We start from the raw sequence: 19,895 nt of genomic DNA, 5'->3' as shown, positions 1-19,895 counted from the left end.
TGAAATGGACGCGTCAAGGGGTGTGTATTGCAGGTTAATTTTGTTCTTTGGTCAGGCGCCCGAGACCATTCAGCGCGGCGACGCGGTAGCCCTAATCCAGTGTGTTAAGCAATCGCAGAGGGCGCAATCCATGCGTCGTACCTCGGCGAGCGTCGGGTAGTTGAAGACAGCGTCGCGGAAGTACGTGATCTTGCAGTTCATGGCCATGGCCACTAGATAAGTGCTGAGCCGCAGAAACACCAAAAGCTAAAAGTACCTTGGCCAATGTGGATGATCTCGGTCGCGCCGTGGCCGATCGCGTGGACACCGAGGAGCTGGAGCGAGACGGGATCGAAGAGAAGCTTGAGGATGCCTTCAATGTCGCCGCTCATTTGGCCCTTGGCGAGCTCGGAAAACTTGGCGAGGCCCACGGCGTAGTTGGCGCCCTCCTTTGTGAGCTGCTGCTCCGTCTTGCCGACCATCGAGATCTCGGGGATCGTGTAAATGCCGTACGGGTAGTTGCCCGACTCGAGCTGCGACGTCGTCTGGTCCTTGTCGCTCCACATGTCGCACGCCGCGAGTCGGCCCTGCTCCATGCTCGTCGACGCCAGCGACGGCGCGCCAATGCAGTCACCCGCCGCGTAGCTACACCGTCACGAGTCGACGCTTTCACTTGCGAATATGCAGAACGTACATGTGCGGGTGCGACGTCTGGTACTGTTCGTTGACCGTGATGAGGCCACGGTGGTTCTTTGAGAGCCCGACCGCTTCGAGGTTGAGGCCATCCGTGTTGGCCTACGAGCACGCTCCAAGATAGCATCCAAGGTGGTTGCTTGTCGTAGTACCTGGCGGCCGACGCAGTAGAGCAGCGCCTCGGCGAACATGGCCTTGCCACTGTTGAACTCGACCTTGACACCGTTCTTGAAGTGCTCGACGCTCTTGATGGACTCGCCGAGGAGGAAGCGCGCGCCCTTGTGCCGCATCTCCATCTTGAGAGAGCTCACAATCTCGTCATCGCAAAAGCTGAGGATCTCGGCGCGGCCGTCGACGACCGTGACGTTGATGCCCGGCAGCACGTTGAGCATCGACGCGTACTCCATGCCGATGACGCCGGCGCCGACGACGATCCAGGACTTGGGCAGCTTGGTCGTGTCGTGGTTGAGGATCTGGTCGCTGTCGAGGATGATCTTGCCGTCGCAGGGCACGAGCGGACTGTGCGCCGGCCGCGTCCCGCACGCAACGAGAAACTTCTTGCCGCGGAGGCGCGTGCTACAAGGCTATGAGATGGTCAGAGCGAGCGGCGTTGGCACGTACGGCTGGCCGTCGTCGCCTTCGACCGACACTTCGTTTTCGTTCTCGAAGCGCGCGAGGCCGGGCACGAGGTCGACGCGCGCGGCCTTGAGCTGCGCCTGGATCACGTCCATTCTTTGGAGACGACCGTGTTCACGCGCTCGAGAATGTCGTTGAGCGTAATGTTGTCGCGCGCATACGACTTGCCGTAGAACCTACGTGCGATGATGCGCTGCGAGAGGCGGCTGGCGGAGCGTACCCTTGGTGGCGGAAGCCAGAGAGATGGAGCACGGACTCGCGGAAGGTCTTGGACGGAATCGTGCCCGTGTGCACGCAGACGCCGCCAATGCCGGCCTTCTTGTCGATGACGGCGACGGTCTTGCCCTTCTTGACCGACTCGATGGCGCACTGGACCGCGGACGGCCCGCTGCCGATGACGACGAGGTCGTACTCCTTGAGCTGCAGCGACGCCGTCGTCGCATGGCGCGCGGCCAGCGACCGGAGGTGGGGACGGCGGGTGAGCTTCGTGAGCATGCTGCTTGCGTCGGGCGACAATTGAACGCTTCTGCCAGCCTGGGGAGTCAACTAATCGCCGGATAAACCCGTATCCGGACGTCAAGAATCCAGGTGAAACGGCAACCATTGAAGGCAACTTCCAACTAGACGCCCGCTCCTGCGTCGATGCGATGCGACCGACGGCCAGCAGTGGAGTGCCCTTCGCCGTCCCCGTCCTCAATAGCTGCAGGATATACTGCCCCATCCTGGGCGAAGGGCTACTTGTGATGGCAAATAATTCCAGTGGCGGTACTATTACATGGAGCAAAGACCTCGGTCCACGCGAGCTCTTCAGTAGGTAGTAGTACTATGTATCCAGCACGCTGGGCAAGAGTAGTGATAGCTTCTGCAACGCGTGGGGACCGAGTCCTCCGAGGGTATAATAGAGACAGCACCGACTGCGATCGACGCAGCGGTTCGGCCAGTTTGAGTGCACCAGTTTGCATAATCGCTGGATATATAGCCAATCAACATCAGAGTCTTGCGGCCAATGAAAAGCGAGATAATGCCAGGCTTTTGGCCAATGAACACGCGTTGCAGGTGGCGTGCGATCTTCCCACTGTCTATTCTGTCGCCAGGGGATCAGCATGGTCCTCTACTACAGCGAGGGTTCGCCGACGACCGAGATCTCGGACGATGGGCTGAAGTGCGCGCTCTACACCGCGCTGGACAAGCTCCACGGCAAGGCGAAGCGCAAGGTCATGCTCGTGCCACCCGACTTTACGCGCTTCCACTCGTACGCCATGGGCCGTAGCATCATACGCTCACAGCTGCGTAGCAAGTCGGGCATCGTGACGCAGCACGCCTACGCCTACTTTGGCGAGCACGTGACGGACATCATGCCCGCCCTCGGGACGCACGCGCCCATGACGCCAGAGGAGATCACCAAGGTAGCGCAGCATCGGGCCAATTTTCAGGCAACGCCGGTTGCCTAGATGTTTGGCGACGTGCCGCATGACCTCTTCCGCGTGCACGATTGGCGGTGAGCGCTATGCCTTGAAAACGTTCGCGCTACATTGCGGCAGGAACGACGTGGTCACGATCGGCGAGGTGCCCAAGGAGCTCGTGCAAGAGGCCAGCGACGGCCAAGTGAACGAGCCGTGGCCGGCGCAGCTCAACAAGCTCGTACGCAGCCCTTGTTCTTTAGCTTACACTCGCGTAGATTTGGGAGGGACAGCACGACCTCGTGCTCTCGATTGGGCAAGTGGTGCCGCACGAGGTCATGGGCATGGCCAACTACAACAAGAACCTCTTTGTGGGCACAGGTGCGAGACGCTGTCTTCATCGCGGGCTTTGCGCAACGCGAGTGCGCAGGGGGCAGCGACGCAATCAACTTTTCGCACTTCATCGGCGCCGTCTACGGCATGGAGCGCATGATGGGTGCGACGACTCGATCTCGAGCGACTCGGTTGCGATGCGTGGGGTAGGCCGCGCCAACAACCCGCTTCGACGCATCCTCAACTACGCGTCCGAGCACTTTCTGCGCGACCTCCCGCTGCTCTACGTACAGACCGTCATCGGGCGGCGGTGCGTCGGACCGTTTTGATTCGCTGACACCTGATGACGACGCACTAGCGATGACGGATCTGTCGTCACGCGGGGCGTCTTCATCGGCGACGACGACGAGTGCTTTACGCGCGCGGCTGCGCTCTCGCTCCAAGTCAACTTCACCTTATTGCCGTCGCCCTTGGACGAGGTAGACACGAGTGGCGGCGGCATGGTACCTCATGCGCTTGTAGGTCGTCGTGTATCTGGATCCGGACGAGTTCAAGACGACGTGGCTCGGCAACAAGAGCATCTACCGCACGCGCATGGCGATCGCGGACCACGGCACGCTGGTCGTGCTTGCGCCCGGCGTCACGCACTTTGGCGAAGACAAGCAGATCGACGTGCTCATCCGCAAGTACGGCTACCGCACGACGCCGGTACACCCTCTTCATAGTGGACAATGTGATATAATCTCTTTGCGATTGTAGCAAGTCCTTGCACACATCCACGCCAACCGCGATCTCATGAAGAACCTCAGCGCCGCCGCGCACCTCATCCACGGCTCGTCCGAGAACCGGTTCCGCATCGTCTACGCGTGCGCGCCGAACGGCCTCACGCAGGACGAGGTCGAGGGCGTCGGCTTCGAGTACGCGCCGCTCCAAGCCATGCTCGAGAAATACAGCATCGCCAACCCTTCGGCGCAACGCGACGGGTGGCACGAGGCGAATGGCCGCCGCTTCTACTACATCTCCAACCCTGCGATGGGCCTCTGGGCCTACGAGGGGCGGTTCGAGGCGTCGTCGAGCGCCGCCAAAGCACCGCAAGCGGCCGCGCCCAGCACACTCCTCACGGCCGCGCAGGCGAACGAAGCATGCTTGGACGCTGGTGTCGGCGGCGGACCGTTCACTAAACACGACCACAAGTAGGAGGCCGTCATGACGTGGCACCCTGTGTGGCAATAACACTGACCTAACAGTTATAACACGGAACATTGTTCTTGGCGATTGCGCAACCGGAACCATGATGGGGCGCCGCTGGTGCCACGCCGTCGGGCGCGAGGTCATTGCGTCGGTGACGGCGCTGCGCGCGCTTCCGCCGACGCGAGCGCTCAAGTTCAAGTGGGGTGGGCAGGTCGACGCCTTTGTGTTCCTGGACGACGGCCGCCCCATAGCCTACGTCAACCAGTGCAGCCACGTGGCGCTCGAGATGGACTGGAGCGACGCCGAGTTCTTTGCGCATGGCGTCCTCCAGTGCAAGGTCCACGGCGCGCTCTTCGACCCGAGTACGTTGACCTTGCTGCTTCTCCTTTTGCATATCATGCTACATCGATAGCAACCGGCGCGTGCTTGCGGCCGCCGCCCCGCTGCAAGATGCTTCGGGTACGAGGACAGCTTTTCGCGTCGACTAAGTTCTTGGTGCTGTAGTCTTTGTTTCCAATCCCCATCGAGGTCGACGCCGATGGCAATGTGGTCGCGACGTCTTCGCCCACATCACTGCGACCTCGCGCCGAGGCGATTCCGCTGGACGATGCGTATCGGAGGCAGAAGCTCGCGCGCCTGCAGTTAGCGCTGGACCGCGAAGCCTCGGAGGCGCAGATCGAAATCGACCGAGTGAACGAACGGGCGCGGCGCATGGTACAGCAAGCGCGGGAGGCCAAGTTGCACAAGTCAAAGTAAGAAAGCTAGTCATTCTGCCTTACGGGCTCGGGTGGTCGCGGTGACTCGAGCACGCGTGACACGTCGTGGCTGGCAAAGCTAGCGCAAAGATCCTCGAGCGCTCCACGGGCATTGGCTGCATGAAGGCCCTGGGCCACGCTCCACGGGCTCGCGTGAGGGACGTGGACTGTCGTCGTCGTTAAAGGCGGCAGCGCATCGAACCACTTATCCGGCCCTTCGTAGACAAACGCAGCGCAGAAGCCTGGGACCTATTGTAGGCTTAGAGTGCACACTGCACTTTTTCGAGCTAAAAGCACGCACCCCAAAGGAAGCGAGTCCCACGTAGGTCGTCTGGCGCGACCCTGCAAGACAGCAGCGGTATATTACCATGGTTGCCGCATGCGAGCTGTACCGATCGGTCGGGCGGTCCAAAATCCGGTGCTGGCGTTGTCGACGACATCCCGGGCAACGCAGAGGATACCATGAAGGAGCGCCGAAGCGTGTGGCGCGGGCGGCACAACTTCGTCCAATATGCTGTTGATAAAGAAGGCGCGAGGATGTCGCTGCAGGGACCGCTTCAGATTGATAGCAGTGTCCAGAAAAGGGCTGAGAACCGTTGCTTCAAAGGCGCCAAACGCGCAATGATTCGCAGGTGCTTGACCCTCGAGCGCCGACGAGAGGGTGTAGGCCGTCGACTGCGCCTCCGTTTCCTTCTTGAGACCTGCGACGATACCATCGAGCGCTGCGTGGCCAAAGTACCGAGTGCAGATGTGCAGCACGTTGGCGCCGACCTGCGACGCAAGGTCAGTGGCTGCCTCATCACGCCGTCGTGTACCAGCCGCCCAAAGCCCGCGTCGGCTTCTGCCGCGCACACGAGAACGACGAGGATCGGAGCCGCATTGGAGCTCACGACGACAACTGCTTGCTCTTGCAGCATGAGCATGGCCATGGGCTGCCTACCTGCCGCGCTTAGCAGCATATCCACTGCTACGTAGGCATACCCGTGGTTGAACTGCTGTAGCGTGGCGACGAGCGAGGCTAAGGGCGCCGGGCGAAGGCCCGAAGGACGAAGCGCGTGGTCGGCGAGGACGTGGCCCGCATCCGAGAGGACCAAGCACCCGACGAGTCCGTCGTCGTCCAGATCCATGAAACGCCTCTCCTTGCCACAATTAGCTGCCGTAAATACATTATTTAGTGCGCGTAAACATGGCGGCCGTGTCGGGATTTGTGATTGGTCAAGACATCGAAGATGCAACGTCGGTACCGGGCGCTGGAGAAGCTCCAGTCGCTCGTTGCCGCGGGCTCCTTGAGCGCGAGCGACGCCAGCCACCGCGCTGTCCAGATCGTCGAGTCCACGCCGCAGCCCGTGCGCCTCCAGGAGCCCCGGCTGGCGGAGCTCTCAAAGGCGCTGCTGGCGCAGGCGGCCAACGACAGTGCCAAGGCCGCGCAGGTGGCCATTCTCCAAGGTCGCCTCGACCGCCTCCGCGACGAAGACGTGCGCGTGCAAAGTCAGCTACAGGAGCTCGATATAGAAGACCCGACGACGCTCAAGGCAGCGGCGCTGCGCGACGTCGTCGAGTTCTCGCACGTGTACGCACTCTTGGAAGAGTACAAGTACCTCGATGCGTTCGCGCAGCTCGCGCACATTACGCCGTCGACGTGGCAGCGCACGCCACACACGACGCAGCAGCAGCTGCTCAAGAGTGCGACGACCGTCATGGGCCACGGCGCCGTGCCCGCGCAAGACAAGATGGCGTCGGCATCGAGCAGCATCATGCATGCCAACTTTTTAGCGTACATCCGGACGCTCCACGACGCCAAGGTGCTACCGCCCAACTGGATCGTACTGCCGTCTTCGATATCGGCCATGAAGCTCGCGTCGCTCCTCGCCAAGGACGCGACCTGCCTCCTCCACCTCCTCAAGGCGCAGAACAACGCGTACGCCGAGAGCCTCACCATCAGCTATGCGCTCGCGCAGCGCGACCTCACCGAGCCGCAGGTGGTGGCGCCATCGCCTGCGCTCTTGATTGCAGCGATCGAAACGCTCGACTACCTCAACCTCCACGGCTCGATCCCGCTGGTGCACCAGGCGTACCGCGGGCCGCCCTCGAGCGAGATTCTGGACTGTCTGCTGCGGGTGCTCGTCCAGCCGCGCCTCTCGCGCAAAATGGCGCGGACCCTCAGCGTCTCGATCACGCTGGACCTCGTCCCGATCGTCGAGCATGGGTGCTCGGCGGCGCTCCTCCAAGCGCTCGTGACCAGCGGCCTCGTGCACGACGCGTACGGCTGCTACCTCAAGCTGCACAAGCTCAGCCCCGGCGCGCGCGTGCCGACCTCGATCTTGACCGACATGCTCGTCGCCTTCTACAAGGCCAAGCAGTACGACCAGTTCCACCTCGCGTTTGACGAGATGTGGCGCCGCGGCTACGTCGTCGGCCTGCACGAGTTTCGCGCGCTCAGCGCCGTCGTGCCGCCCCACGTGCTCCTGAGTCTCATGGGCAGCCGCGACTACTCCAACTGCCTCGCCGAAGTGCACACACAGGCCAGCGCGACCGACCCGATGCTGCTCGACCTGCGCACCCTTCCCGCGTCCCTTGCGCCGTCGCTCCTTTGGCTCCACGTCGAACACCTCCGGCCACACGGTACGCCATGTCGCTTGCGTGCACCTCACGCGGGCTCTGTAGGCCTACACGACGACGCCAAGGACGGGTTGCGCGTGCTTGTCCAGCAGCCGCAGGCAATCGCGGCGCTCCAAGCCAGCCTCGAGCAGCACAACGTGCCGTGGACGTCGCCGCGCCGCGGAGAACTCTGTCTCGCGGCCGCCAGCGTCCTCGACGTACGCCATTTTTCGAGGTGTTTGCAAAACAAAAAGCTCACCACGTGCCTCGTAGTACCTCGAGCGCCAGGACACGCAGCGCGTCAAGGACTCGGTGTGGCGCATGATGGTGCTGCGGGCGCTCGGCGTCTCGTCGCTCGTGCTTGGCGGCGTCACGTACATGTCGAGTTCGTTTCTTAAGCGTTATAATCACGCCTACCACTCGACCGTCTCGATGTGCTTGAGCGTGTTGCGGTAGTGGGCTTCGATCTCGGCCTTCTCGGGGCCCGACTCCATGTTCTCGAGGTGCTCCTTGACGAGCGCGATGAGCCCCACGAGGTACTGCTTGGTGATCTACAAGACCATTGCATTGCATTGCATTCGATTGTCGCAGAGTACCTCGGGCGTGCGCGCCAGGAAAAGTACAAGTACTAGACACGACGTGAAAAGTCGCATGATGTCAATAACATGGACCAACCTCGTCCAAAATGTCGACAAAGAGCGCGACCTGCGCCGCCGACGACGTGCAGCCGTCGGCGATCTTGAGCGCGCGCTGGAGACACTCGAGGACGCGGACACCGTGGCCGCCCTATGCGAAAGCAACTCTGTTCTTACTCGTAGGACGTCAAATCGTTGTACCGGGCGCCAAAAGAGGTGCGCGCAGGACGCGACCATGCGGCATTGGTCCTTCTTCCGAAGCACTTTGGCTGCGTACTGCGTGAGCTTGGTCGCGAGCGTGTCGAGGTTCGCGGGCGTCAGGTGCGCGCAATGGCGGAGCGCGCCGAGCATCGCCTCGAGCGCGACCAGCTGGTGCGCGCACTGGCTGAGCTGGTCCTCGTAGACGATGAAGGCCTGCGTCAGAAACTCGTACGCGATCGCTTCGAGGCCGCAGGCGTCGGCCGTCAGCGCGCACTGCAAAAAGATATTGACAAACACGGGCGTCTCGACCAGCTCGACTTTGGACGCGAGCGCCGTCGCCATCTCGTGCACAAACTGCAGCACCTCGCGCGGCGAGACTCCGCTCTTGTCACTGGACACGCGCTGCGTGAGCTGGAGCGAGAGAAACACCAATGGCACGAGCGTGAACCGGATGCGTTGGAGCCCGCCCTGGCCGAGGAGCCGCCGCGCCTGGCTGTACATCTGCTCCGACTTGGTACATTCTCATGAAGCGGGGAGGTCGAGTACCTGGAACTGGACGTCGGCGCTAGGGTGGCGGAGCAGGTGCGCAATCTTGGCCACGAGGTGCTGCTCCTTCTCGAATGCCGCCTATCGATGCAGTGTCATATTATGGCAAGAGACGAGGGGCCACGCACGCGTGAGGCGACCGAGCTTGGCGGTCCGTCGTCGCCGTCGTCTCGGATGAGAGGAAGGAGCAGCGTGTACGCCTTCTCGACCGACGCCGCGCTGTCGAGCGTCTCGCGGCGCCGGAGGAGCACGCTGCCCCAGCGCATCGCGAGGCGCTTTCGATCGACAGTTGGCAGCCACTGCAGGACGACGCTGGCGCAGCGCGTGATCTCCGCGTCGTCCACGAGCTGGTGGCCGAGCGCGTTCATGGGCACGAGCACGAGACGCTCGCCAGCGGCGATCACCGCATCCGACCGCCTGCGCGCATGTCAGCATCCAAACAAGTTGGGTGATTTTGTACATTTTGACGCGCACGAGCAAGTCGGTGGCCGCGGCAAAGAGTTTCGCAACGTACTTCGTGGCCGGGGCGGAAAACACGCAAACACAAACTCCATAAGGCCGGCGTAGAGCCCGAGGAGCGACGCGCTCGGAAGCGACGCCTCGCGCTGCTCGACCGCCGACGCCGCGCACGCTGCGAGGGCCTCGAAGAGCGCGTCCTGCTCCGGAAACCCTATCCATGTATCGAAATATCAATCCATCGGAAACTTCGTACCGTGGGAGGCGTTGGCTTCGTGGTACTTGGTGAGTCGCTGGAGGAGCGCGAGGACGAGCTCCGTGATGTCCACGAGGCTGTTGAGGTCCTTGAGCGCGCCGAGAAAGGCGGGGATGGTCTGGAGGTGGAATTCATCCGGAAACACCTGCAAACTAGGATGAGGCATTTACATGCTGAAGCAAGAGTACGTGGATGATGCAGTCCATGAGGTAGACTTGCGCAATCTTGTCCTTGCAGTTGATGACGATCTCGAGCACGCGCGGCAGCACGTCGGCGGCGTACACGGCGCTCGAGACGTCATCGAGCTGGCTCACGCGCACGAGGCTCGTGCCCACGAGCAGCTTGAGCTCCTGGCGCTCCTTCTCGCGCTGCTTCTTGTCCTTGATGTTGGACTGGAACTGCATGCGGATCCACAGCCGGTTGGTCTCGTCCCAGTTCTGGAGCAGGAACGCGAGCGCGTCCGCCACGTCGACGGCGCCAAGCAGCTCCTTGACCGAGACAACGAGGTAGTGGCGCAGAAAGAGTCCTCGCAGCGGATGCTGTACGCCTTTGACCATTTCGACCAGATCCTTGAGCAGCTCGCGCACGAGGTTCATGTCGCTGCGCATGTAGACGACACCCACCGCGACGAGGAGGTAGAGTCTTGGCACGACGTTGCCGCTGCTCTGTACCTGCTCGTAGAGCTTGCGCAGGTTGATGGACGCGCGGTGCGTCTCGATGTAGGCCACGAGTGCATGTAGCTCGTCGGCCACGAGCATGTACAGCTCATAGTAGTTCTTGGGCGACAGCAGCGACGTGCGCAGCTCGCGCAGAAAGTCGGCCGCGTGCTTTAGCACGAGCGCAATGTCTGCATCGTTGGCGCCGGCGTCCATGGCCCGCTTCATGTAGAAGGCGCTCTGGCGCACGCTCGTCGTCGCCTCGCTCAGCAGCGCCTCCTGCTCCTCGTCCCGCTGCATTCTTATATTTTGCGGATCGCCGGCAACCGACTATCCGGATATCGAGATCTTGCGGCGTATCCGGACAAAAACGTGGCAGCGCGAGAGGAGGTAAAATAGAAACGACTTAATGCATAAGCGTCGCGAGCTGCGCCTCGAGCTGCGCCTTCTCAAGAAGGTAGGTCTTCTCGAGGGCGACGCGGTCCTTCTCGTACTTGTCCTCGAGCTGCAGGAGCGCCTGCGTCACCGACTTGGCCTAGCACGATAGTAGAAGAGTGAGTTCGATGGAGTAGAGGTGGTGGCGCGGACCGAGGCGCTGAGAACCGTCGTCGACGTCGGGCGGATCGTGCTGTTCTTGGCGTCGAGAAGGTTGGCATCGCTGCCGCTGCCGAGGCGAAAGTACTTCATGAACGAAGGCTCGGCCGGCGCGCGCTCGATCTGCGTCGGCGGCTTCTGCGGCGAGTCCTTGGCCACCATCGTGCCAAACGCATCCGATGTCCCTACACGACGATGCAGCACTACGACGGAGCCGCAAGGCGCGTACCCCGGTGCACAACTGTGCCGTAGAGCTCCGTCGTGTCGCGCGCGCCGGAGGGGGTGCTTCCGGTGCCCCGGTAAACCATGGTCCCGCAGTCACTGCTGGTGTCGGTCGACACACGGCACGTCGACGCGACCATCGTGGATGAGTCGCCAGACTCGGTCATTGTGATGTGGACGCGGTCGGTCGAAATCGCTTCGAGGTTGCGGTCCACAAGTTCCTGCAGCACGGGCAAGCCCGCCGCGTGCGTCGACTCGAGGCGCTCGACGTCCCTCTTGATGAACGGGTGCTACGCGCAGTCCATGCTTAAGTCGACGGAGGTAGAGAGTGGATACCGAGAGGAGATCGGCGGCCGACGGACGGTCCGCCGCGCTCTTCTTCAAGCACAGCGCGAGAAAGTCCGAGAAGGCTGGCGAGTACTGGGCTGGCTCCTTGAGCGTAGGGGACGGCCGGCTCGGGATCAAAAAGATAGCCTACAGCAAATATGATTTTTATCGACGCCAAGGTATCTCGTCGTACGCGCATCGGGTGCATGGACGCAAGCGGCGGGTCGCCTTCCGCCATCTCAATGGCCGTGATGCCCAAGGACCAGATGTCCGCCTGAGTGTACCACTGAGTGATCAAGTCGCTATGGGCGATGCTACCTTGCAGTCGTACTGCGTCTCCTGGATGACCTCGGGAGCCATCCAGAACGGCGTGCCGATCACGGTCTTGCGCTTGTTGATCGTGTTGGTGAGCTGCGCCGAGACGCCAAAGTCGGCTACGAAAAGCTACAAACAATGTTGTCGTCCAGAGAGCTTGTACCGAGCTTGGCGAGGCCACTCGACGAGAGCAGCACGTTGCCGGCCTTGATGTCCTGCGCCAAAGATCTGCACATGAGCGCCTCGCAGCGTCAGACGCACCCGATGGATGTTGCGCTGGTCGTGGAGGTACGCGAGGCCTTTCACGACGTTGGCGCAGACGGCGGCGACTTCTTTTTCGCTCAAGACGCCCGCTGGAGAGACACGCAGCATGTCGGCGACCGAGCCCGCCTCGCAGAATTCCATCTCGATCTACGCCACGCGTCGCATGCGACTCATGACAAAGCCGGTCGTACCCACATGCTGCCCTCGTAGAGCATGCTGCCGTAGTACTGCACGATGTAGGGCGACTGGCATTTCTGGAGGATCTTGATCTCCTTGAGGAGGTCGGCCATGTCTTTGTCGTCGCTCTCGACTGGCACGACCTTGAGCGCGACGACACGCGCGGAGCTGCGGTGCATGGCCTTGAAGACCTTGCCGTACGAGCCCTCGCCGAGCGCCTCGAGCACCTCGTACTCGTCGTTCGGGACCTTGTCCTGCGCGACCGACATCTTAATTTAAGCTCCGTTTCACGCCCGGTTACCTCGGTGAAATCCATTCGGAAGAGCGTGTCCTTTCGGTTCCGAGGGACTTTCCCTTTATCCGGACAACCGCCGCTTGCGGTGCCATGGAACCCCCGCCGATGCAAATTGAACATGCATGGACCATGTCCCTAGCGGTGGAAACTGCAAAGCGTCGACCGACAGTCGTCCAAGGTCCATGGCCGCGGGAAGGCCGCGATGACATCATGGGCCGCCGCCTTCGTCATCACCGTCGCCGACGTCGGACGAGGGGGCTGGGAATTAAAATTGGCCACTCTTCATACTCCACGGAGGTAAAAACGCTGCTGGATTTTTCGGCGTGGGCAGCCTCTGCGCCGTTTATCCGGACGACGGATGATTGGTGCATTTCGTGTGACCCACAAATCCAGTGACTCCCACACAGTCAATTGCTATGCTGCGCCTCGCCGCCTTGACGCCGCCTCTCGCCAAGCGTGCCACGTGGGGCATGCGCCGCCTCTCGTCGCTCCCGGATGGCGTCACCAAGCTCCTCATGCCCGCCCTCTCGCCCACGATGGAGTCCGGCACGATCGCCGCGTGGCTCAAGAAGGAAGGCGAGATGGCGAACGCCGGCGACGTTCTCTGCCAGGTCGAGACGGACAAGGCGACCGTCGACTACGAGATGCAGGACGAGGCCGTCCTCGCCAAGATCCTCGTCGCCCAAGGCACGTCCGTTGACGTTGGCACGCTCTTGGCCTTCACTGTCGAAGACGAAGAAACGTACGCCGCCCTTCTCAAGAGCGGTGACATCGCCAAGCTTACTGGTGACGCTGCCCCTGCCCCCGCTGCTGCTGCGCCTGTCGCTGCCGCGCCTGTTGCTGCTGCGTCTGCTCCCGCCACGAGCGCGCACCGCGTGCCCCGCATTCACTTTTTGGGCAAGCGCTCGCTCCTCCCCACGGCCCACTTTGAGACCAAGCCCGCGCCGATTGCCGCGCCTGTGGCCGCGCCCGTCGCTGCGCCCGTCGCTGCGCCCGTCGCGAAGGCGGCGCCTGCTGCGGATGGCCCGTTCACGGATCTCCCGCTCTCGAACATGCGCAAGATCATCGCCAAGCGCTTGACCGCGTCCAAGGTCACTGTGCCCCACAACTATGCGTCGATTGACTGCGAGATCGACGCGATCATGAAGCTCCGCAAGCGCCTCAAGAACGACCACGGCGTCGCGGTCTCGCTCAACGACTTCCTCCTCAAGTCCGTCGCCTGCGCGCTTCGCGACGTGCCGGAAGCCAACTGCGGCATGGACCCGGTCTTGAAGCAGATCGTCCCGAACTCGTCCGTCGACATCTCGGTGGCCGTGGCGACGGACACGGGCCTCATCACGCCTATTGTGCCCAAGGTCCAGAACCTTGGCCTCGTCGGCATCAACGGCACCTTCAAGGAGCTCGTGGGCCGCGCCCGCGCCAACAAGCTCAAGCCCGAGGAGTTCCAGGGCGGCAGCTTCACGATCTCGAACCTCGGTGGCTTTGGCATCGACTCGTTCACGGCCGTGATCAACCCGCCGCAGGCGTGCATCATGGCAGTTGGCCGTGGCCGCGTCGAGCTCGTGGCGCCGGCAGCCGCCGACGGCGAGCCGCGCAAGGCGACGCTCATGAACGTGACGCTCTCGTCGGACCGACGAGTCGTCGACGACGTCATTGCTGGTCAGTTCTTGCAGGCGTTCAAGAAGTACATGGAGCAGCCCGACTTGTTGCTGTTGTAAAGAGAAGCACGTAACACCGGAATAGATACTCATCTGCAACTGTTATAACACTTGAAACCACCGATGACGGACTGCTTGCGCTGGCGGTACCTCTCGGAGGACCACGTGCTGGACCTCGGGCTAATCCACGAGCCGGCGCAGCTGCGCGACTACCTCGCCAATGTCTTCACCTTCCCACCGAGCCCGCTCTTCACGCGCAAGGCGCCGGCGCCATTGCACCTCGTCGTGGACATGTACATGTACCTGTACGCGTTCACCAAGCAGCACGAGTTCAGCGCCGAGCGCACCTCGACGGTGCTGGCGATCGTGCACAGCCTCGTGCTCACGGACCTCTTCCTTCACGGCGAGAAGGACCTGCGCGCGCTCCCGACGCTGCCCGGAAGCTTTGGGCGCTTCCAGGCTATGCTCCTGCGGCACAGCGTCGAGCGGCCGCCGATGAGCACAGGAATTTTTGACGCCACCGACGTCACCCGCATCGTCGACTACGTGACGCACACGTACTACCGCCACTTTCACTTGTATCAGAGCATCTTCCTGCCGCAAACCCACTTGTCCATCGTGCAGGTACACTGCAGGGTATCGCGCAGGCGTGTGTGTTGAAGGCGTCTGTAGGTGGCTTGCATGGATGTCGCCAGCGTCAAGCCCGTAGCGCCTCTCACGGCTGGCTTCAAGCAGCACCCGCCATTGCCCACCCCAGTCGCCCAAGAAACCACAGTCGACGCGGCAAATTCATAGACGGGCGTTAGATAAACATCGGCGCGAACTTGCCGTGCATGAGCGTAACGAGCTTGTCGTAGTTGCCGAGATCTACAGGACGCTAAGGGCCTCTTCCGGAGATGCTGCGTGTACCAAAGTTGTCGCCAAAGCTCGTGCACTTGAACTCTTGGAGCGAGCCGTCAGGCTGGACGAGTCCAATGACTTCGATGAACTTGCTACACTCCTTATACATGAGCTCTTGGCGACATGGGCCGGACGTTGTACCTCGAGTAGTCGGCGCCGGGCGCCGGGATCACGGTAACGAGGCCGCCGTCCGAGGCCTTGATGATCGCGCTGTTGCCCGTCCAGCTCTCCATGCTGCCAACGAGGGCGACCGTGCGGTTCACGTACGAGGCCATGAGCGCCTTGTTGACGCGGGGGGCGGGCGCGGGCTCGGCCATCCTTCGCTTTCTTATTTGTAGTGGGCGCTGGCCGGCCGCTGGCTTCCGGATCCGGATACCAGATTTGGCGCGAAAACGAACGCGCCTGCCCTCCCGCGTCGTGGCTGAAGGCTCGTACTCAAATGCGGGCATGCAATGTATCCAACGAGTTAAAAGACGACAAGCTACAAGGGGCAGCGCTACGCGTCGATGGTCATGACGTTCTACAGAGACAATCATGGTGACATGCGAAGAGCAGGCACCTCGTACCGCGCCGCCGACGTCGAACTGCGCAATGTCGGCCGCCGTGCTGTAGAGATCCTGCTTGGCGCTGCCTTGCTCGTTCGTCGTGAGCTTGACCTTGCACTGAAGGAGCTTGAGAAGCTGGTCAAACATGTTGCGCTGGATGACGTAGTCGCCGAGGTTGGTCTTGAGCGTCTTCTGCTGCTTCCGAAGCTCCTTCGTGAGCGACTCTTGCTGAATGACCTTGTTCTTGTAGAGTTCTTGGAACGTGCGGAAGTCGCGGTGGAGTTTTCCGTTGCCTTTATCAAACTCTTCCTCTTGCGTGACCTTGTCGAGGCGCGCCGACTCGATCTGCAGCAGCGCGTGGAGCTGGTGGTACTGGCTCTCTTCGCGGAGGCAGTCGTCCTGAAACGCCGTGCACTCTTGCTCGAGCTTGATGCGCTCGGTCTCGAGGCCCACGGCCGTGTTGTCGTACTGCGCCTTCTTCTCCAGGTACGTTTGCTCCATCTCTTGGTAGCGCTGGCGCACGGCGCGGAGATCCTTGATCTGCGGCGCGAGCTGGTTCTTGCGCTCCTTTAGCGTCTGGTTGATGTCGGTCACAATGCGGCTGATTTCCTCGAGGGTCTCGCCCTTAAACGCGTTCACTTGAGCGTTGCGCTCCGAGATTTCGTTGAGTTTGCCTTCCGTGTCCATGTAGCCGACAACGCCTTTCGAGGCCTCAATGTCCTTGAGGAGGCCGTCGAGGTCCGAATCGCGGCTCCGCAGCACCTGCTCCGTGCGGTGGAGGACAACCGACTCGGCCGTGATCTCTGCCAGCTCGGCCTTCATCTTCTTGTACTGGTTGGTCTTAATACGCAGCGTGTTGGTAAACTGCTTGAACTCGTTGTGCTTCATGAACTTTGGTCCCGAGACCTCGGCCATCTTGGCTTCCTACGTGATATTAGACACGACGTACTCGCAAGAACGTACTTGGTCTTCGAGCTGGCGCTGGAGGGACTGTTTCTCTTGCTTGACCTTGGTGAGCTCGTCGATCTTGTCGTTGAGCTTCTTGGTTTGGATGTTGGCGTGCTGACGGAAGATCGCCAACTTGTCGTCGCCCGCAGCTTTCTGTGTCTCGTTCAATTGGTCGGAAAAGTGCTACAAAGAGCTGTCGACGATTGGCGAAGGATGCAAGAATGTACTTGGATCGAGTTTTTGAGATTCTGAATCTCGTCTTCCATGTCGGCAATGTCGGCCTCGGTCTTGGCGGGCTCGCTCAGCGCTGCGTCGAGGTGCTGAAGCTTCTCTTGCTGGAGGCGGAACTCGGCCGGGAACTTGTTGATGAGAATGTCCCGGTGGCGGTCCACTTGGTTCTGCAGCTGGTCAAAGAGCTGGTCTGGCTGCATGTTGGTCGTAATGCTCTGGCGCATCTCGCCAAGGCGCTGGTCGTAGTCCCGGCTGCGCTTCTGCGCCATGTTGAGCCCCATCATTTGGTCGCGCTTCCGCTCCGCGAGTTTGGCTTGCTCTTCTTGCTCTTTCCGCAGCGCACTTGTCGCTTCCAAAATGTCTTTGAAGCCGCTCTAATCACGCATCAGAGTCCATTTCACCAGATACGCTTCGAACCTCGTTGGCCGTCTTCTTCTTGAGATGCGCGATCTTCTCGCTGAGCTGGTGCGACTCTTCCTCCAGCTGCGTGATCTCCTTTCGCAGCTCGCCAGGACGAATCTTGCTCGTGCGGAGCTGTTCGACTTGCTTGTGCGCAGCTTTGAACTCGTTCTGGAGCTGCTTGTAGTGCTCGTGCATGCTGTTGAGACCGTCGTTGCCGAGGAACTCTTGCGGCACTTGAAGCGGCGCGAGGAACCGCCCGAGGTATGCGCGCTTCTTGTGCACGGGAAAGCTCTTGAGCGCCCAGTACAAGATCGGGTACACCACGTAGCGCTCGCCATGGCTCAAGCCTTCACGAAAGCCGTCGAGGTCCGGCGGCAGCTGGTACTTGAGCAGCTGCAGTAGCTCCATGTACCGGTACGTGCGCTGCTCGTCGAGCTCGTCGCGGAGGTCGACGTTGTGACGCGAGTCCATCGCTGCGAACACCTCATTGAGGATCTGGAGCAGCTCAAAGTTGGATTTTTCATCAAAGGCGACCTATGCAGCTCAGTCATGAGACGGCGAGAGCGACTGGAACCGTGCATACGAGCGTGAAGTTGTGGTTGAAGGGCTCCTTGTTGAGCTTCTCGACGATGAGCTGGAGCTCCGACATCGTGGATGCGGATCTTGCTCTGCGTGGCCTTTCGCCAAGATCTTCACCGCGCGATATGACTGGTAGAAAGTAAAGAGCCCGGAGATTGGAGGATTTGGATTGTCGAAAATATAATTATAGCCAATCAATTTACCCGTACTCGAGATCTTCCTTCGCAACAGGTCCAGCGAGCCGCTGCAGTGCGGGGTAAGGAGCTTCCTGTACGGAGTTGAATCTAAAAAGCACACAAGAGCGATGGCCCATCGTTGGACACTCTTCGATATCGCAAAGAGATAAAACGTGGCTCTTTGTGTTTAAATATGGCAAGTGCCACTAATAACCATTCTACCCGTTTCTCTTGCTGCATATCTCAAACGCCGACGCGAAGTAGCATTTCGTGTCCTCCAAGACGTCTTCTATCTGTGTGGTAAGTTTGAGCGAGTCCATTTTTCATCGCGATTCGTGCTCACAACTGCATCTGGCTCGACCGCGCAAGGAGGTGCGGGCTCTGTGATTGGTTGAAAAGTATATTCATGAGCCAATAAAATGGTGGCAACTAGATCCCGTTTGACCATGCAGCCCAGACGCACCCACCTCTGATGTGCAGGCGAGGGAGGTGCTGCGCGCATATTTGAAGCGCAATCGCGGCGTCATTTCATTCGTATAAATATTAAGAGGATAATACAATCAACACTGACTAAATAAGTCCCGCACTTCCGCCGAGACTGCGGTGCATCCCTCGACATCCAGTTTGACGAGGTGGGGGTGTGTGACTTTCAGGCGGAGAAGGGCATCGTCCGTGACGTTATTGCACGCGTAGAGCACGAGCTCTTCCAGGAACGGAAGGCAGGCGAGGCCATCGAGGTTCGCAGTCGCCATCGCGCAGCCTGTAACGTCCAGCGTCTTGAGCTGCGGAGGGAGGGCGCAAAAAATGTGGCTCGAGAGGTTCGACTGCCCCTTCAAGTACAACGCTCGCATGTTCGGGCACAGCTGCAAGAGGGGCACGAGGCCGTCGTCGACGAGGGGCGACCGCGAGCCAAACGGGTTGCTGCACGAGAGGTCTAAACATTCGAGCGCGATCGCTTGGTTCTGAGAGCTGAAGGCCTGGATGAACTCGGCGTTGACGTCTTTCGTGTAGCGCCCGCTACCGCCGAGCGTCAGCACCTTGAGCTGCGGGCACGATGCGATGGCAGTCATGACGACGGTGGATGGGCTGACTTTCGGGTTGCCCTTGAGATCGAGCGACACGAGCTGCGGTGCCTGGGAGACAACGTCAAGAACGTCAGCCGTGACGAGTTGCCGGCACCGGTTGAACGACAGCGCGCGCAGAGAGGGCGCAAACGGCAGCATCGGCGCCAGCGTCGAAATCCACGAGCAGTTGTCGGCGGCGACTTCGCGAAGCGTCGTGGCGCTGCGCGCGCAAAAGAGGCGGAAGACGTCGTCGGTGACGTGCTTGCTGCCCGAGACATCAAGCACTGTAAGGTCGCGAGTGGACTGCGCGAACGCAAGCCACGCGTCGGTCGAGGCGGTCGACTTGCGGAAGCGCACGCAGCGCATGACCGACGCGAACGGCAAGAGTCGCTGCAGGAGCTCCGACGTGGCGCCATTGAGCTCGAGGTCCCGCCAGTACGTGGTGTGGTCGTGGATCGAGCGGAACATGGCGCGGGACGTGGCGGCCGCGGCGAGGACATCTTCAACGGCCAAAAAGCCGGTGACAGCGTTGAGCAGGTCGTCGTTGACGGTGGCGAGCGGGGCGGGGGTCATGGGCGTCACGTGAATCGGACCCCGGGGCACTGGCGCGGGCGTGGCGTGCAGCGCGAGGGCCATCGTACAGAACCGAAATGATCCGCCCGATGGCCGTGGCGCGACTTCGCCGGACCTGAATGCGCATCCGGACGATGAGTTGGGATAGCCTCGTCGCGTTTCTTTTTTAAAGTGCATACAAACATTCGCACATTTTAATGGTTTCAATTATTTCGTATCCGGAAGTAGCAATTGGAGGACAAGATTGTTCCGGTCCCGTTGTGATTGGTCCACAGATGTGACGATGCAGC

At 61.0% G+C, this 19,895-nt stretch overlaps 12 protein-coding genes across 12 annotated transcripts; 5 read left to right on the top strand and 7 right to left on the bottom strand.

Moving 5' to 3' along the window:
• Positions 1-5: 5 nt before the first annotated feature.
• Positions 6-1,830, bottom strand: SPRG_04114 (hypothetical protein). Its single transcript, XM_012342697.1, has 7 exons — positions 1,529-1,830; positions 1,294-1,484; positions 825-1,248; positions 674-774; positions 257-624; positions 142-212; positions 6-91 (listed from the first exon to the last, which is right to left on the bottom strand). The coding sequence occupies exons 2-7, from the start codon at positions 1,401-1,403 to the stop codon at positions 35-37; spliced, it is 1,131 nt and encodes a 376-aa protein (XP_012198087.1). The 5' UTR covers positions 1,404-1,484; positions 1,529-1,830; the 3' UTR covers positions 6-34.
• Positions 1,831-2,402: 572 nt separating this feature from the next.
• On the top strand, positions 2,403-4,314 carry SPRG_19554 (hypothetical protein). The gene is made up of 10 exons (XM_012342723.1): positions 2,403-2,560; positions 2,603-2,714; positions 2,760-2,806; positions 2,850-2,949; positions 2,987-3,089; positions 3,139-3,204; positions 3,252-3,351; positions 3,400-3,520; positions 3,564-3,749; positions 3,801-4,314. The coding sequence occupies exons 1-10, from the start codon at positions 2,412-2,414 to the stop codon at positions 4,236-4,238; spliced, it is 1,422 nt and encodes a 473-aa protein (XP_012198113.1). The 5' UTR covers positions 2,403-2,411; the 3' UTR covers positions 4,239-4,314.
• On the top strand, positions 4,303-5,007 carry SPRG_19553 (hypothetical protein). Its single transcript, XM_012342722.1, has 3 exons — positions 4,303-4,594; positions 4,645-4,691; positions 4,737-5,007. Exons 1-3 carry the CDS (start codon positions 4,333-4,335, stop codon positions 4,986-4,988), a joined length of 561 nt encoding a protein of 186 aa, XP_012198112.1. The 5' UTR covers positions 4,303-4,332; the 3' UTR covers positions 4,989-5,007.
• Positions 5,008-5,350: 343 nt separating this feature from the next.
• On the bottom strand, positions 5,351-6,127 carry SPRG_04111 (hypothetical protein; the record flags this gene model as incomplete). Its single annotated transcript, XM_012342696.1, has 3 exons — positions 5,969-6,127; positions 5,803-5,923; positions 5,351-5,758 (listed from the first exon to the last, which is right to left on the bottom strand). The coding sequence occupies exons 1-3, from the start codon at positions 6,112-6,114 to the stop codon at positions 5,351-5,353; spliced, it is 675 nt and encodes a 224-aa protein (XP_012198086.1). The 5' UTR covers positions 6,115-6,127.
• An 89-nt stretch (positions 6,128-6,216) lies between these two features.
• On the top strand, positions 6,217-7,983 carry SPRG_04110 (hypothetical protein; the record flags this gene model as incomplete). The annotated part of the gene is made up of 4 exons (XM_012342695.1): positions 6,217-7,609; positions 7,652-7,803; positions 7,859-7,942; positions 7,972-7,983. 4 exons carry the CDS (start codon positions 6,217-6,219, stop codon positions 7,981-7,983), a joined length of 1,641 nt encoding a protein of 546 aa, XP_012198085.1.
• A 15-nt stretch (positions 7,984-7,998) lies between these two features.
• Positions 7,999-10,635, bottom strand: SPRG_04109 (hypothetical protein; the record flags this gene model as incomplete). Its single annotated transcript, XM_012342694.1, has 8 exons — positions 7,999-8,136; positions 8,261-8,371; positions 8,407-8,922; positions 8,968-9,048; positions 9,096-9,384; positions 9,409-9,637; positions 9,680-9,824; positions 9,868-10,635. The coding sequence occupies 8 exons, from the start codon at positions 10,633-10,635 to the stop codon at positions 7,999-8,001; spliced, it is 2,277 nt and encodes a 758-aa protein (XP_012198084.1).
• A 74-nt stretch (positions 10,636-10,709) lies between these two features.
• On the bottom strand, positions 10,710-12,531 carry SPRG_04108 (STE/STE20/MST protein kinase). The gene is made up of 9 exons (XM_012342693.1): positions 12,249-12,531; positions 12,055-12,204; positions 11,957-12,008; positions 11,797-11,912; positions 11,672-11,752; positions 11,488-11,625; positions 11,159-11,441; positions 10,924-11,114; positions 10,710-10,870 (listed from the first exon to the last, which is right to left on the bottom strand). The coding sequence occupies exons 1-9, from the start codon at positions 12,501-12,503 to the stop codon at positions 10,742-10,744; spliced, it is 1,395 nt and encodes a 464-aa protein (XP_012198083.1). The 5' UTR covers positions 12,504-12,531; the 3' UTR covers positions 10,710-10,741.
• A 394-nt stretch (positions 12,532-12,925) lies between these two features.
• On the top strand, positions 12,926-14,290 carry SPRG_19552 (hypothetical protein). Its single transcript, XM_012342721.1, has one exon. The coding sequence runs from the start codon at positions 12,946-12,948 to the stop codon at positions 14,245-14,247; it is 1,302 nt and encodes a 433-aa protein (XP_012198111.1). The 5' UTR covers positions 12,926-12,945; the 3' UTR covers positions 14,248-14,290.
• SPRG_19551 (hypothetical protein) lies at positions 14,288-14,896 on the top strand (the record flags this gene model as incomplete). Its single annotated transcript, XM_012342720.1, has 2 exons — positions 14,288-14,798; positions 14,860-14,896. The coding sequence occupies exons 1-2, from the start codon at positions 14,311-14,313 to the stop codon at positions 14,894-14,896; spliced, it is 525 nt and encodes a 174-aa protein (XP_012198110.1). The 5' UTR covers positions 14,288-14,310.
• A 61-nt stretch (positions 14,897-14,957) lies between these two features.
• Positions 14,958-15,412, bottom strand: SPRG_04105 (hypothetical protein). Its single transcript, XM_012342692.1, has 3 exons — positions 15,229-15,412; positions 15,097-15,179; positions 14,958-15,054 (listed from the first exon to the last, which is right to left on the bottom strand). Exons 1-3 carry the CDS (start codon positions 15,402-15,404, stop codon positions 14,990-14,992), a joined length of 324 nt encoding a protein of 107 aa, XP_012198082.1. The 5' UTR covers positions 15,405-15,412; the 3' UTR covers positions 14,958-14,989.
• A 115-nt stretch (positions 15,413-15,527) lies between these two features.
• SPRG_04104 (hypothetical protein) lies at positions 15,528-17,903 on the bottom strand. Its single transcript, XM_012342691.1, has 6 exons — positions 17,797-17,903; positions 17,229-17,747; positions 16,808-17,185; positions 16,596-16,763; positions 15,654-16,556; positions 15,528-15,607 (listed from the first exon to the last, which is right to left on the bottom strand). Exons 1-6 carry the CDS (start codon positions 17,860-17,862, stop codon positions 15,584-15,586), a joined length of 2,058 nt encoding a protein of 685 aa, XP_012198081.1. The 5' UTR covers positions 17,863-17,903; the 3' UTR covers positions 15,528-15,583.
• A 549-nt stretch (positions 17,904-18,452) lies between these two features.
• On the bottom strand, positions 18,453-19,763 carry SPRG_04103 (hypothetical protein). The gene has a single exon (XM_012342690.1). The coding sequence runs from the start codon at positions 19,666-19,668 to the stop codon at positions 18,529-18,531; it is 1,140 nt and encodes a 379-aa protein (XP_012198080.1). The 5' UTR covers positions 19,669-19,763; the 3' UTR covers positions 18,453-18,528.
• Positions 19,764-19,895: the final 132 nt, after the last annotated feature.

Source organism: Saprolegnia parasitica, assembly GCF_000151545.1.
Source record: "Saprolegnia parasitica CBS 223.65 unplaced genomic scaffold supercont2.10, whole genome shotgun sequence".
In the NCBI taxonomy this organism is placed as follows: domain Eukaryota; phylum Oomycota; class Saprolegniomycetes; order Saprolegniales; family Saprolegniaceae; genus Saprolegnia; species Saprolegnia parasitica.
This window is presented reverse-complemented; position numbering and strand designations above follow the sequence as displayed.